This window comes from Montipora capricornis, chromosome 10, assembly GCF_036669925.1.
Source record: "Montipora capricornis isolate CH-2021 chromosome 10, ASM3666992v2, whole genome shotgun sequence".
Classification (NCBI taxonomy): Eukaryota; Metazoa; Cnidaria; class Anthozoa; order Scleractinia; family Acroporidae; genus Montipora; species Montipora capricornis.
In genome coordinates this window covers 28,532,946-28,546,399 of record NC_090892.1, presented here as the reverse complement: position 1 = coordinate 28,546,399, position 13,454 = coordinate 28,532,946, and the positions used below count along the sequence as shown (strand labels likewise).

The 13,454-nt window shown below is 40.7% G+C and overlaps 1 protein-coding gene across 3 annotated transcripts in view; it reads right to left on the bottom strand.

The window, feature by feature from the left end:
• Positions 1-6,516: 6,516 nt before the first annotated feature.
• Positions 6,517-13,454, bottom strand: part of LOC138022273 (protein O-glucosyltransferase 2-like) — a 16,687-nt gene continuing 9,749 nt past the window's right edge. For all 3 annotated transcript variants that reach the window (XM_068869373.1, XM_068869370.1, XM_068869371.1), the window contains exons 9-10: positions 7,817-7,918; positions 6,517-6,677 (exon numbers count right to left, since the gene is read on the bottom strand). In XM_068869373.1, the coding sequence (XP_068725474.1) occupies positions 6,660-6,677; positions 7,817-7,918 (120 nt within the window). In that variant the 3' untranslated portion in view covers positions 6,517-6,659. The remainder of the gene's footprint in view (positions 6,678-7,816; positions 7,919-13,454) is intronic.

Sequence of the window (13,454 nt, the reverse complement as noted above, 5' to 3'; positions counted from 1 at the left end):
CAAAAAAATATGGAACATACGGAAGCTACGAAAGGGACATCTTTGTCCACATAGTATGTGGAGAACGAGAAGAGACCGTAAGTCATATCGTAGCGGAATGTAAGATTTGGCGCAAAGAGAGTATATGTGGCGACATGATAAGGTAGGCCAAGTTATCCATTGGAAACTCTGTCAGAAATTCAACATCCCAGGCAAAGACAAGTGGTATGATCATGATCCTGAAGGTGTTATAGAAAACGATCAAGTAAAGGTGTTATGGGACTTCCGAATTCAAACAGACCATCAAATTGAGCATAATAGACCTGATGTAGTTGTTCTTGATAAGATAGAAAGATCATGTTATGTGATAGATATCGCGTGCCCTTTTGATACAAGAGTGCTGGAAAAAGAACAAGAGAAAACAGATGTGGAAAAATACCAAGAATTAAAAAGAGAGATTGCGAAAATCTGGAGCTGCCGAAAAGTAATTGTCGTACCAATTGTCATTGGTGCACTAGGGACGTTCAGCAAAAAATTGAAAACATCGTTTAAGAAAATTGGACTAGATTGCACGGTATTACTACAAAAGGCCTCCTTGTTGGGAACTGCAAGAATCTTGAGAAGAACACTAGACACCTAAGGCCATAGGACGTGGCTTGATGCCTAGTTTACAAACCACGTTAACAACATATCGTGTGAATGAACGAAATAATAATAATAATAATAATAATAATAATAATAATAATAATAATAATAATAATAATAATAATAAAGGTTTATTAGCATTTCAAAAAATGAACTGGCTCTTCTATGCTAAAAAATTCCTATTCTACTCTAATTACGCAAAAACTTGGTATAATATAATTTACAATAATATCACATTCTAAAATTAAGAATTAAAATATAAACAAGCTAAAATGTAAATGAAATAAATGCGGACTGAAATTCATGTAACTTCTAATCTCTTTCGAGCATTATTGACAAGATATGATGTTAAATTTCCCTTAAAAGATCGAAAGTAAATACAGTTCCTCAAATAACTTGGTAATGCGTTGAACATGGCTGCTGAGCTGTCTTGAAAGGTGCCACTTTCGATAGGCACCTTTAATCTGACTTCACAGGACGAGCGTAGGTCTCTTGCTGGTATGTGTTGTTCGAGTTTCAAGTACTGTGGCCAATAGTCGAATATAGTGCTTTGAATACGCACTGTAGTAACTGATAACTTCTACGCCCTATTAGCGGCAGCCAACCCAGCTGCAGGCAGTCAGCTTCTCTCGCATAGCGACCTAAGACATATCCCGCACATACATTTTGGACTCTTTGTAAGCGCTTCTGCTGACACAATGGCAATGGATAGAACACTGTACTAGCATAATCTAACTTAGATAGGATCAAACTCTCTACTAACTGCTTCTTCACACGGAACGGTGTTAGGTTACGTACCTTCTTCAGCACGGCCAGTACTCCATAGCAAGATGTTACTAGTTCATTAATATGATTATTCCACGTTGCTCGCAAAAACCAACTTCGCTTTTAAAACACACAAAAAAACAAAGTCCGATTTCGAGAAAAAAACGTAAGATGTCCCTTAAGAACTTTCCGGAAGTCATGAAAGTTCTTAAGGGACATCTTACGTTTTTTTCTCGAAATCGGACTTTGCTTTTTGACAAATTTCCACTATAAATGAAGGACAGATGCCGGTCATTCGAAAACAACAGTACAGGAGAATAACGACAAAAATTGAAACAAAAAAAGAAAATGGGAAAAAAAGGGCACCCCGACCCCGACCCCGAGCCGCGAGAGGCCAAACCTCTCGCAGCCCGCTTCGCTATCCGCAGGCGATCGCTTGCGCCCGAAAGTCTCGCGCGAGACCCCAACGGAGAGCTTGCTCGCACGCTATCTCTCTTTCATCGACAATACAAGTAAAACGAAACAGAACATAGCCACAGTTCTACGATAGTCGTCACACAACGTGCTCATTTGCTTGTTTTCGCAAAATTGTTTTCAATGTTGTTCTGTTTTTTATAGCGATATTGGACTCGATCCCGTGACGTCCGAATAGAATTGGCTAGCAAGTTAACGTGCGACTCTGGCTTTACTACAAACCGTTTCTAGTAAAGACAGACAACAACATGACATCAACATGAGCAAACGAGCAAATGAAAACGTTGCGTGACTGCGTGACGATCATCCTTTTTCTTTTTTTTTTTACCTCAAGAAGTAAACATTGCAATGCTGTTTTAAAGTGTGGAGATCAGCGAGTCTTCCGTGTTTCTGGCAGTTGGCGTATATTTCATAAACTCCAATTTCAGCTTTTTTGGAAATTATCTTAATTTCGAAAAACAAACTCCGATTTTCGGAAAGACTAAGTCAGATGCTCGCAAAAACCAACTTCGATTTTAAAAAACCACAAAAAACCAAAGTCCGATTTCGAGAAAAAAAGTAAGATGTCCCTTAAGAACTTTCGTAGCATCCGAAAGTTCCTTACTGTTTATGACTGATTTCCACCAAAAAAGAACGACATAAGCCGGAAATTCGAAAACAACAGTACAGGAGAATAACGACAAACATTGAAACAAAAAAAATGGGAAAAAATAAAGGCACCCCGACCCCGACCCCGACCCCGGCCCCGGCCCCGCGTTTTGGCTACTTCCAAATTACCATACGCAATTGCAACAAAATAAATTTCAGAATGAAACTCTTTCCACGAAGAACCTTTTCCTTGAATAATGAAGCAAAAAATAGACGACAAGCTTTCTTTCAAATAATTATTGGCTGTCACATTTCCAATTATTTTTTTTCCTGAAGACTGTGCAGAGTTGAGTACAATAACCAGACAAGAGAGATCACAGATCCACTTAAGGTGTTCGATTCCTTCTTTGTCTTTGTTGAACCCATAAGTTACCAGAGAATTTTCCATTTGGTTTCAGTGTTCTTGGTAAAATATTAGAAATACGGTACGCTTCACGAAAGTTGTTGTCGAAGTCCATTACAGTATGGTGTCCTTGGTCCGCGACTTTTCCGTATATGATGTTATATTTCCTCGTAAACTAAAAAACACCAAAAACAAATGTGTCCGATGATTTCTTGATTACTCTTCTTTCACGTGAAGAAATTTTGGCTTTCCTGCTATCAGTGATTGTGCGGAATTCAAGTTTGTTGACAGGCGTGGTAATTTGTCTTTTTAGAAAGTCTCTACTTTTGCAACAATAAAAGCAGGGTGACACACGCTAACACCAACCCGGTGTGGCCAACACATCACGCATGCGTACAACCATTTCACCCGGTCAATTAGCAGCCATGGACAGCTGTTTCGGCCTTTCGGGCCTCATCACCTTGGCGTAGCTAAGGTGTTAGCGTGTGTCACATTGCTTTTACTGTTGTTTTTAATTACGTGACACACTTAACGTGATCCACCTTCCCACACGCTTGCCGTGGGAGAACAGTTTTGCTGTTCCCAACCCAGCTTAACACATGTTTGGCATGTGAAGCTGCCACTTAAAGGGGTGCTAAAAACACCCGCCTGGTATGTTAGCTACGCCATGCTGATGAGGCCCAAAAGGCCGAAATAGCTGTCCATGGCTGCTTATTGACCGGGTGAAATGGTTGTGCGCATGCGTGATGTGTTGGCCACACCGGGTTGGTGTTAGCGTGTGTCACCTTGCTTTTATCGTTGTTCTACTTTTGCGGCTCCTTGACTTACATGGTCATGTTTACTTGCCTTGTGTAAAGATAAAACGTAACGGGGGCACGTGTCTTTTTGCAGAACAGATTTCCAGATAAACTAATTTTTGCAGTTGGGAACGAATTTGCTGCAGATTTTTAAACTTTTGTTTTATCGACTCTTAAAAAATATCAACTATTTTCGTATAGGGGTCCTTGGTCCGCGACTTGTAATACTTATGACCCCAAAGCAAAGCAGATAAAGAAAATCATTCAATAAATGGGAAAGGTCTCTGCTTTAACTGAATACTTTCAAAATCTTCTTTATACATGTTTACGAACGGGTTAACTTCTTTTGTATACCTAGAATACCCATACGGTCTTGTAATAAAATGGAGCTTGTATTGGAAGAAAATAAAAGCAGATTCTATACTCACAACGACATCCAATACGACTGTAGCTGAGATATATCAAGGATAATAAAGAATAAAGAAATTTTCATGTTCGTACAGAAATTATCGGGATTCACAGGTATTTTTTTTGGGCTGCTTACATGATTCGCGGACCAAGGGCCAAATTCACGGACGAAGGGCTCGCGATTACGGTCACCTTTTCTCGAATTACAAGAGAAATATTTCAGTTTGGAACTTGCCAATTTAATAAAAAGCTATCTTCAGGGAAAATTTCAGTTCGTGGCGTTTTGATTCAGGTAAGATATTCACGGTTATCCTTTTTTCTCGCGAACCACAGACACCATACTGTACTCGTCGCTTTTAAGATTCCATATATTTATTTTTCACCGCCTGTCTTGTTTATCCAATTGACGTTCCATTCTTGAGCTCCATAAGGGTACATTTTGTTTAAAGATGCACTAAAACGCCATGCAGTGACTTTCGACGCCATTGCAGTTTAATTAAATGTTCTCCTGTGTGCACAGCGAAATATACGCATTACCCCAGCCCCCTCAAACCTAACAATATACGCAAAGAAGACTCTATGCACAAAGACACGACCCAGTAATTATAGAGGCAAAAGGTATTAGAGTAAGGAATAAGTACAATATCCCGGATATTGCAAAAAATTCGTTCAATAATTGCGCTGTCAAATATTTAAAAACGCACAGTAGGAGCAAGTGGTTCATTTGGCAAATACAGATCAGCACTGTGATCTAAAGCTACCAAAAAATACAACCTACACTGAATTTTTGTCATTCATGGGGTAACGTTATTTATACACGCGTGTTTTTGGAAAAAAAATCTGGATATTTCGCAGAACTGTTACTTGTATGTTCGTCAGTGTGCCTTGTTTACTAAGCAAACCTAAGGGCAGTTCTAAAAAAATGTGTTCTGATTAACATTTAATATCCTGCTAGCAAGCTCTCCCGCCTCGCTGTGGAGAGCTTGCTCACAGGCTAGACATTTCTTTGTCAAGGATTTTGTTACATTTGTGCCGAAATCGCTGCCGCACATCAAATATTTTCAAACGGTGACTTGCAGGGCCAGCGATACCTGTGGTTCAACAAAGTGTTGAATGCATGATGAAGCAAATAAATGTAAAATGTTGAAACCATTTACAGCGCAACGCGCCTTACCGTGGCCACCCAACAAACTTCCACATTTGACAATTACGTGTAAATACGTCAACTCAACAACCCATGCAACAGTGTTCAACTTACAACTGTGTGAACTTTGCAAGGAGGAGTGACAGTCAATCAAATTGGCGGACAATTTGTAAAAAACTTTGTTAGGTGGCCATGGCAGGGCGCGTCGCACTGTAAACGGACCTTAATTCAAGAATTGCTGTTCCGATCTATACAATGTTTCGTAGAAACCAAGGATCAAAAGGACTGTTTCTTCTTTCCAAACAGGGAAAAATGTAGTAAGTGTAACATAAATCAACTTTGGCGGCACCTTTACCCAGTCTTGTATTACGCAGATAGCTTGCACATTAGTGAATAATTGTCTCATCTGCAGACGGCAAGTTGCCCAGATTCCCACCACTTATGCGCCGATCAACTCGAAACTTCAAAATCCCCCGCCGGGGCAAACCCCGAGCATTTGAACTTTTGAAGATTGTATCGTTCAAATTCCCGCCACCTCGGGCCAAAATGGTGTTCAAATGCCCTACCCCGTCGGATTTGTCTGTGAAACCCTACTAAAGAACATTCGTCTTCGGCTCCTGTCGTCTTTAAGAAAGCTTGTGTATAAACATGCCAACACATGTTTCGTGACCCTTTATATGATGATGCCGTTTTTACCAGACTTGAGCTACTACAAAAACACAACTTTAATATTGAAAGTGGCTTGACATGTAATTAATTAAGCCTGCCAATGTCAATATACAAGTGTAAGCTGCTCTAACTCCGAAACACGGCAAGCGTTGTTTAACGAGGGTACTGTATACATGTACTTATCAACAACAGAGCCTAGAGCGTTTACGACTGCATGTATTTTAAATCGTTCAGTGTCGGTTGTGCCGTACAGCTTTAACAATGAAATAGGGGTGTGAAAACCTACCATATTGCATTCACTCTATAGTATGACAAAGACGAATTACGCAGTCAAGATTCCTTTGAAGACAACTTTTGAAGGCCTTTTTTTGTCGGCCAATCGCTCACATTAAACTCTTCCATCTCGTCCAACACGTGTTTAAGGCTGCTAGCAACTTCGGCGCCCGAAAAAAATTGATTTGAGACCTGACACTTCCGGTTTAATTTTCTCCACACCACCAAGGCAAAGGTCAAATTCCCCACCCCAGGGAAGGCCTTACCCGTCAAATGCCCGGGGTTTGCCTGGGGGGAGGGGGGATGTTAAAGTTTCGATTTGCGCATAAAGCAATGAAAATACGGATTGTGACTGCGATATATAAAAATACTTGCTAAAGGTACATTCTTTTATTCGCTTCGAAATTACAACCGAGGCAATATAAGTTAAAATATGATAAACTGAACAGGCTTTCAAGATATATTATAACATTAAAATTAAAATCAATCGATTTGCTTGGCTATCACCTCAGCTTCAAAGCTCATCATGAACCTAAAAGGCGAAAACAAAAGAAAGGCGGTTGGAACCTGAATTTTTTGACTCTGTCTTGGCCGGGAAGGAAACCTTTTCCAAGCGCTGCCAATACTGTTTCATCTATTCAGCAGAAACGGAACGATTTAATTTCTCATATATGTTCTGTTCTCGCTGCCCAAACACATTGCAAACAACGGAGCAACAATCGATTTCCTCGCACGTGTTTTAATCCCGCGATATCTCGTAACTCATAGATCTCGTAACTCATCTCATTAACTCAAACATTCAAATCAGGGTTGCAAGATTTCCCACCAGTTAAAATACACAATGAAAGAAATTTGTTGCGAGGTGTACGTAAATGTTGATGTCTTCCGGAATACAATACACAATATTTGCCAGTATTTAGATTTAAACCAGATAGATGCGAATGACGAATGCTGTAGTGCCATTCAGTATTGACCTACCCAGATCACGAACGAATCGTAAGGAACATCAATCAAGATTCGCACGAACATTCCACGCCTAATTCAAATGATTTGGTTTCACAAGGTGTCTTTTAGAGTATCATTCAAAAGAAAAAGTTTAGCTTAAATTTTCGTTCACTTCCTTTGTGACCAATACTTTTGTAGATATGACGCATGTCACCGGCTGTATTTGAATATATCCCAGAGTTCATTCATGTATGAACCATTCTTTCATGACGCAAATAGCATGAAACTGTTTTTATTGTGTTTGATTTTGTTTCTTGACTCTCAAACTGAAAATAACATTGTCAATTCTCTTTCACTGATTTTTTTTACTTACTCTGTGTTTACGTTGTGAATTAGGTTTGAGTAAACGTAACACGGATAAAAGAATCAAACGTTTAACACTGCAATCTTAACGATGGAATTAGTATGGGTGATCAAATGGTGACGAGTAAAATTAGGGAATAATTTCACACGGGTTTTGTCCAAAATGAAATCATTTCCCGAGCCTCTGCAATATGCAGTCGTGTCCAAGTAAAGCGTAGCCTGCGAGCCGGCTCTTTTGTAAGTGCCATGCGAGCGGCGCAGCCGCGAGAGGATTGGGCCCAACCCAATTCTCTCGCGGCTTGGCCGCTAGCACGAACACCAACAAAACAGCCTGCTGGCAGGCTAAGTAAAGCGATATGTTACCTTTTTTAAACAGTTGCATTTCGAATCTCTGTCATCAGGTTGTTTTATATGTTCCATATCTTGGTGCTTTTTAGGTTTGGTAACCTGTCTTTTGGCATATTCCTGCAAAAAACAAAACAAAAAACAGTATTGAAACTTCCAGAGACAGTGCAATTTATTCATTTATGATCATCTTCTTTTTAACTTATGGCTGTTTCTGCTTAGGTGGCCTCATACACCACAAGCCTTTTTAGAGACATCACCACAAGCCAGCCACATCCGCTGGAGAGAACAGGACAGCCACAACACCGGGGACTTCGTCCCCTACTCTTTTCGAATAGTGTGGGTTATTTAACGTCTCATAGGGAATAAACATATAGGAGATATTTGCGAGACGGGGCCTACGGTTTATAGTCCTTATCCCAGAAGACTTGAAAGTGTAACCATTTGCAGATGAAATTTCAAAGGCAGCACTTTCTCCTCAGCTGGTCGGGGTTCGAACCGGCGACCTCCAGTATGACAGCCCAAAATGTTCCCACGTACAGATTTTTTTTAAATTTGCCACGCAGAAAGGTAATGATCTACTCTTGCCAAAAAGGCAAAAAAAAAAAAAAAAGATGGGGGGTCACCGTGCTGGTTTTCGAGATCATCATGAGGTGCACTTTTAGGAGCTTGCGTTACTTTAAGATGATCTTAGCTTACAACTGTCAGCCATAGAAAAGCTACATTAGTGAAATTTAGATCAGATAAACGTACTCAATTCAACATAACTAATATAAGTAAGCTTTGAAGTTGATATCTTTTTCTGAGGTGAAATAGACCTTGAAAAACGATACATATTAATCTAACAAAGAAACATTCGGTCGCAGGAGAGCATAAAGGGCGAAATATTTGTAACTTCTCCTGCACAAATTTTTTTAAATTTTGTTAAAATGCGCAAAATCAGAAAAGAAAGTGATCTACGGAAAGAAAAATAGGGGTCACCAAGCATTCAAGATAGTAAAATCGTTGCGAAGTTCTGAAGGCGATGGTATATTCGCACTGTCACGTCATTGCGCGTGACATTTCCGAGAAGACCTGGGCCCACAGCTATCCCATGATGCCACACGCTTTCACGTTCCATTCTTGTGGAAAATATTTGCGCCTTTAGCATCGTGTTTACCTTCGTGGTCTGCGATGCATGACGTGTGCGTGACATGCGCGAAAAAATGCGCTGTACCAATGGGCGCGAACGTCCTTAAGGAAGACGACATTCTCGACCCCAGTGCTTACGCTGCTTCATGGCAGTCATCCGCAAAAGAGCTCTGGGGTCGAGATTGGCAAGACGATAGCAAACGAACCGGTTAACGGTGTTGCAAGCAAAGCCCGCCTGCCGTCCTTACTATGCGCTGCTTCTTATCGATTTCATTAGCATCGGACTGTGTGCAATGTTTGAATCTTTTGAAGTTTTGCCCATCATTTTCCATTGTTCTTTTATTTAGACTCGCTAGAAAACTGATCGTATTGCAAAAAGGCGCCGGATGCTGCAAGTGACGACGGAAGGAAACGAGGACAGGAAGGCTTTCCGTTGCTATTTGGTTCATCATCAGACATCTGCGGCCTTCAAAGACGGATATTTTCATATCGCGAATCTCTTTCTCCTGTAGCTACCAGCAAATGCAAAAAGTGTTGAGACACTCACTGTTATTAAATAACCGTACAATGCGTGTAATTCAAGTCAGCGCAATCCCCTACCCTTCTTCCCCCACCCACAAGCAAAGTTGTTTCTATTTCCATTTGGCACTCGAACGAAAGGGTATCAACATTGAAAAAGAGGGGAGGGGAGGGGAGGGAGGGGCGTTGGGACGTTATGAACTGGAAGAGGGCTTTTAGGAAGAAGAGGTGAATTTTCGATTCAGCGTCTCAACCTTTTTGCTTGTAGTATTTAAAATGGTTAAACCGTCACGTCATCGGGCACAAATTGTAGCCAGACAAGAATGAAGGCCCGGCGGGCAAACGGCTTCAACATCCGTTCGCTTTTGTTGAACAGCGATGTTGACTGCAGGGGTGGGGTGGGAAAACAATTTCAACACATGATCAACAATTGATTCAACAAAGCTAATCGGTATGTACATGTTCCAGCAGAAGTGGCCGGTGCGGTGGCAATCAAAGAGTCATCAAAGCTAACTTTGATCGAAAATGCTCTACCTTTTGTAATTAGGTCCAATTAATCACTGGTTTTTTTTAATCATAGTGGTCACAACGTACATAATAACTAGCTTGTTTAAAGGTTGAATTAAATTTGTACATTATAATTATAATTATTCTTATTAGCATTATTATTATCAGTATTACTATATATTATCACTATTTGCCTTTGAAGATATTAGCTTATGTTTATGCCCAGTGTAGCCTGCGAACGCGTTTCCGGCGGTCGTTTCTCTCCCCTGAAAAGTGAAACGACCGCTGGAAATACGTCTGCGTTCGCAGGCTATGCCCAGTGGGGTACTCCGGATTTCAAGTGACAGGGATGATTGCAGGAATTTTTTGGGCTTGATTTTTCGATTTTGGATCTTTTGGGGTAAGAAAGTTTTGGCAGGAATGCTTTTTTTAGGATACTGAGCTTGATTTAAATAGGGTTTTTTTTTTGGGGGGGGGGGAAGGGAGGCGGGTTTCAAAACAATCTGAAGTCGTGATAATTCCCCGTATTCCGAAAGGAACGGAAAGGAAAGGAACTTTAATTAACTTTTAAGTGTCTAGTCGTCCTGGCGCTAGAGCACTAATTGGGGACACTGTAAGCTGAAATCAACAATTAACGCAGATCAAGTAAATGGTAGTTTTTGAAGAGGGAAAAACCGGAGTACTCGGAGAAAATCCTCTCGGTACAAACCAATCTTGTTTTGCGACTGTTTTAATATTTAAAGCACTACATTGGATTCCACGTGTTCCTGATGAGCGAGTAGCTCCATGGAAATTATATTTTGCATTTCATTTGAAAAGGATCTTAATTTTTACAATCAATCATGTCAATAGTCTGCAAAGTGTCCCGGGATGTAAACCAACGCTGCAATTCATTTTTTGTTGTCTCCGTTTATCGCCCGGCTTTAATATTATCCCTAGATTGATCATGCTATTACCATTACAATATCAAACTAAAATTTCTTCAGATCGCATAAACTTACCACGTAAGTTCTGATGTTCACTAAAGGCTAGAGCACTGAAACAACCTTTCTTTGAAGATGTCCAAGTTGACCTCGCACGTAGACAACAACCTTGAAGGAGCCGAAGATATACCCCCATGGTTTAAGACGCCATTAGAAGATGTAGTTTATAAGAGGAAATGCCCAGTGGCCAGTCTGAAGAATTAGAAGTTTATTCGGAGTGGGGAGAGCTGGAAGAACAAGATGGGGCAATCTTCGAAGATTGCCAGAGCTTAATAAATGAAGCCTTGATTCAGGAGGTTGGAATGCCAATGGAAGAAAGGCAGGAAAGTGGAAGTGGCTGACGAAAGCATGATTCCAAAATATTGTTTCCGAGGCGAACGGCGTGATGCCCAAGTCTACCAAGCAACTGGCGAAACACAAGAAAGTGTCTGCTGACTGCTTAACGAGAATTCGCCAAGGTTCCGAACAACAACAGCTAGACGTTAGTCGAGATCACAGGAGGACGACCGCGATGTGTTTGGGGTATGGGATGATATTGCTTTTGAATGTGACTCGAACCACGCAGAATGCCTTACCGATTAGGTAAGGCTGGAATATGTAAGACCGGATAGCTTAAAGGCCCGGTGGGGAGGGGGGGGGGGGGGTACTTTAGGAATTTCTGGGTGGGGATGTGCCGCTGGGACCCTAGAACCCTTAGCCTATACCAGAGCTAGTTCAGCTGAATTTTGCTACCCTATACTAGAGTAAACTCCCACCGATTTCCGTCTAAATACCGATCCTTGACAGTTAATAGTATCCAGAAGTGTTTCATGATAGCCATTTATCGACACTGTTGAGGCTGAGTTGCGTAAATTTAAACTTTGCTGACTCGACTTTTTAATATTTTTCAGCGGGAAATTCTGATTTCCTTAGTCTTGATAAAATCTTCAAGCGACTGGTCAGTTTCGTGAAAAATGATACCCTATTCTAGACCCAAACGCTCTGATCTATATACCCTATGCTACAGTAAACTGCTTGAAAACCATACCCTTCACAGCGGCACATACCTATATAGCCCATATATGGCAGTACCCCCGGGCTTAAAGGAGGACAGTGAAAAGAACATTGAACTCCTTATATTGCCCTACAAAAAGCAATCAGACGGCTTGTATGCACGCCTTGGTGAACATTTCACACGTCAATACAACTGTTAACTTTGTTAAAGAAAGGGAAGGGTTTTGACTGTCGTTTGCAGATTCTGCTTTCCTAGAGGCATACTTTCCACACTAATCCTCAGTTGGAGCGGATAATGCTGCCCAGTACCTAGCTGATGATGGCCACAGAGTACAACTTCGACGTTCAAGAAACGGAAGAGTACGTCGAGCTATAGTGTATCCTAGATAGATACAGGATACTAGATATCGCAATCCCCATAGTGTTACCTCACTGTGTTTAGACTACGCCGAAACAAGTTTATTCAGATCTTAGACGTTCTACAATCAGTGAAACTTGTTCACATCTGTCAGTGCAGTGTGCGAACTACGAACGAACTGTTTTAATTTTGAGCGTGATTCCCTCAACTTTGAGCTCAATTGTTTAACTGTAATTATAATGATTTTATGGCAATCATGTGCGTATGTCTTAAACGGACGCATAATGTGAACAATACAGTTGCAAGCATGACTACGGGAAATGTGTTGTTTGTATTCTTCACATTCTCGGTGCAGTATGGACACAGCGTTACGTTGGTGCTGCTCAAATTTAAGCCTCATTAAAAAGAGAAAGCCATTACTGCAAAGACGTTGCTCACAGGTAAGACATTATTGCGTCCGCACTGGATTTTGCATCCACGAATCGCGAAAATGTTCTGGAGTCAGTCAAGTTATCGACTAAAGTAACTTTGGACGGCACACAAACGCCTTCCCTCAGGCCATCTTGAGTCACTCTTCATGAGCGGAAGAATTCATGAATTTTGTTTTTAGTTACTGTTTACCTGTACAGTCATACGTACAGACATTTCTTTCATCAATTCACCCTGGGTAATTACCCAAGAATGATATTAGAATATATTTTATGCTGTGAACAAAGCCATGACGTATGCAACATAGTTCATAAAGCATGACTATTATTTATCTAATAATTTGTAAATAACTTTGTAGGGTTGTTGGTAATGATCTTGCCCAGGGTGGTCTTGTTTAGAGTTGTCATTCTGCGTAATGTTATTGTTGTAACAGAATATGTTCTTGGGTGTCTGGAGTGTTATTACAATGACCACAAAATGCGGAGAAGGTTCTTACTCCAGAAGGTGTGATGAATAAACACATAAAAACATTCCATTACTAATGTTTCTTTTTTCGTGTTATATCATTTAATGCTTTATGGAATTTTCTATGGCTTGGAAATTCGGCATTGGGTTTTTTGGGGGTTCGATTATCCCTTACACTTGGAAACCGGAGGACCCCACCCCCTGGGAATTTAAGCTATTTGTAAAATTCGCATAGAAATAAGATTTTTCATTGATTGATTGGAAGCTTCAC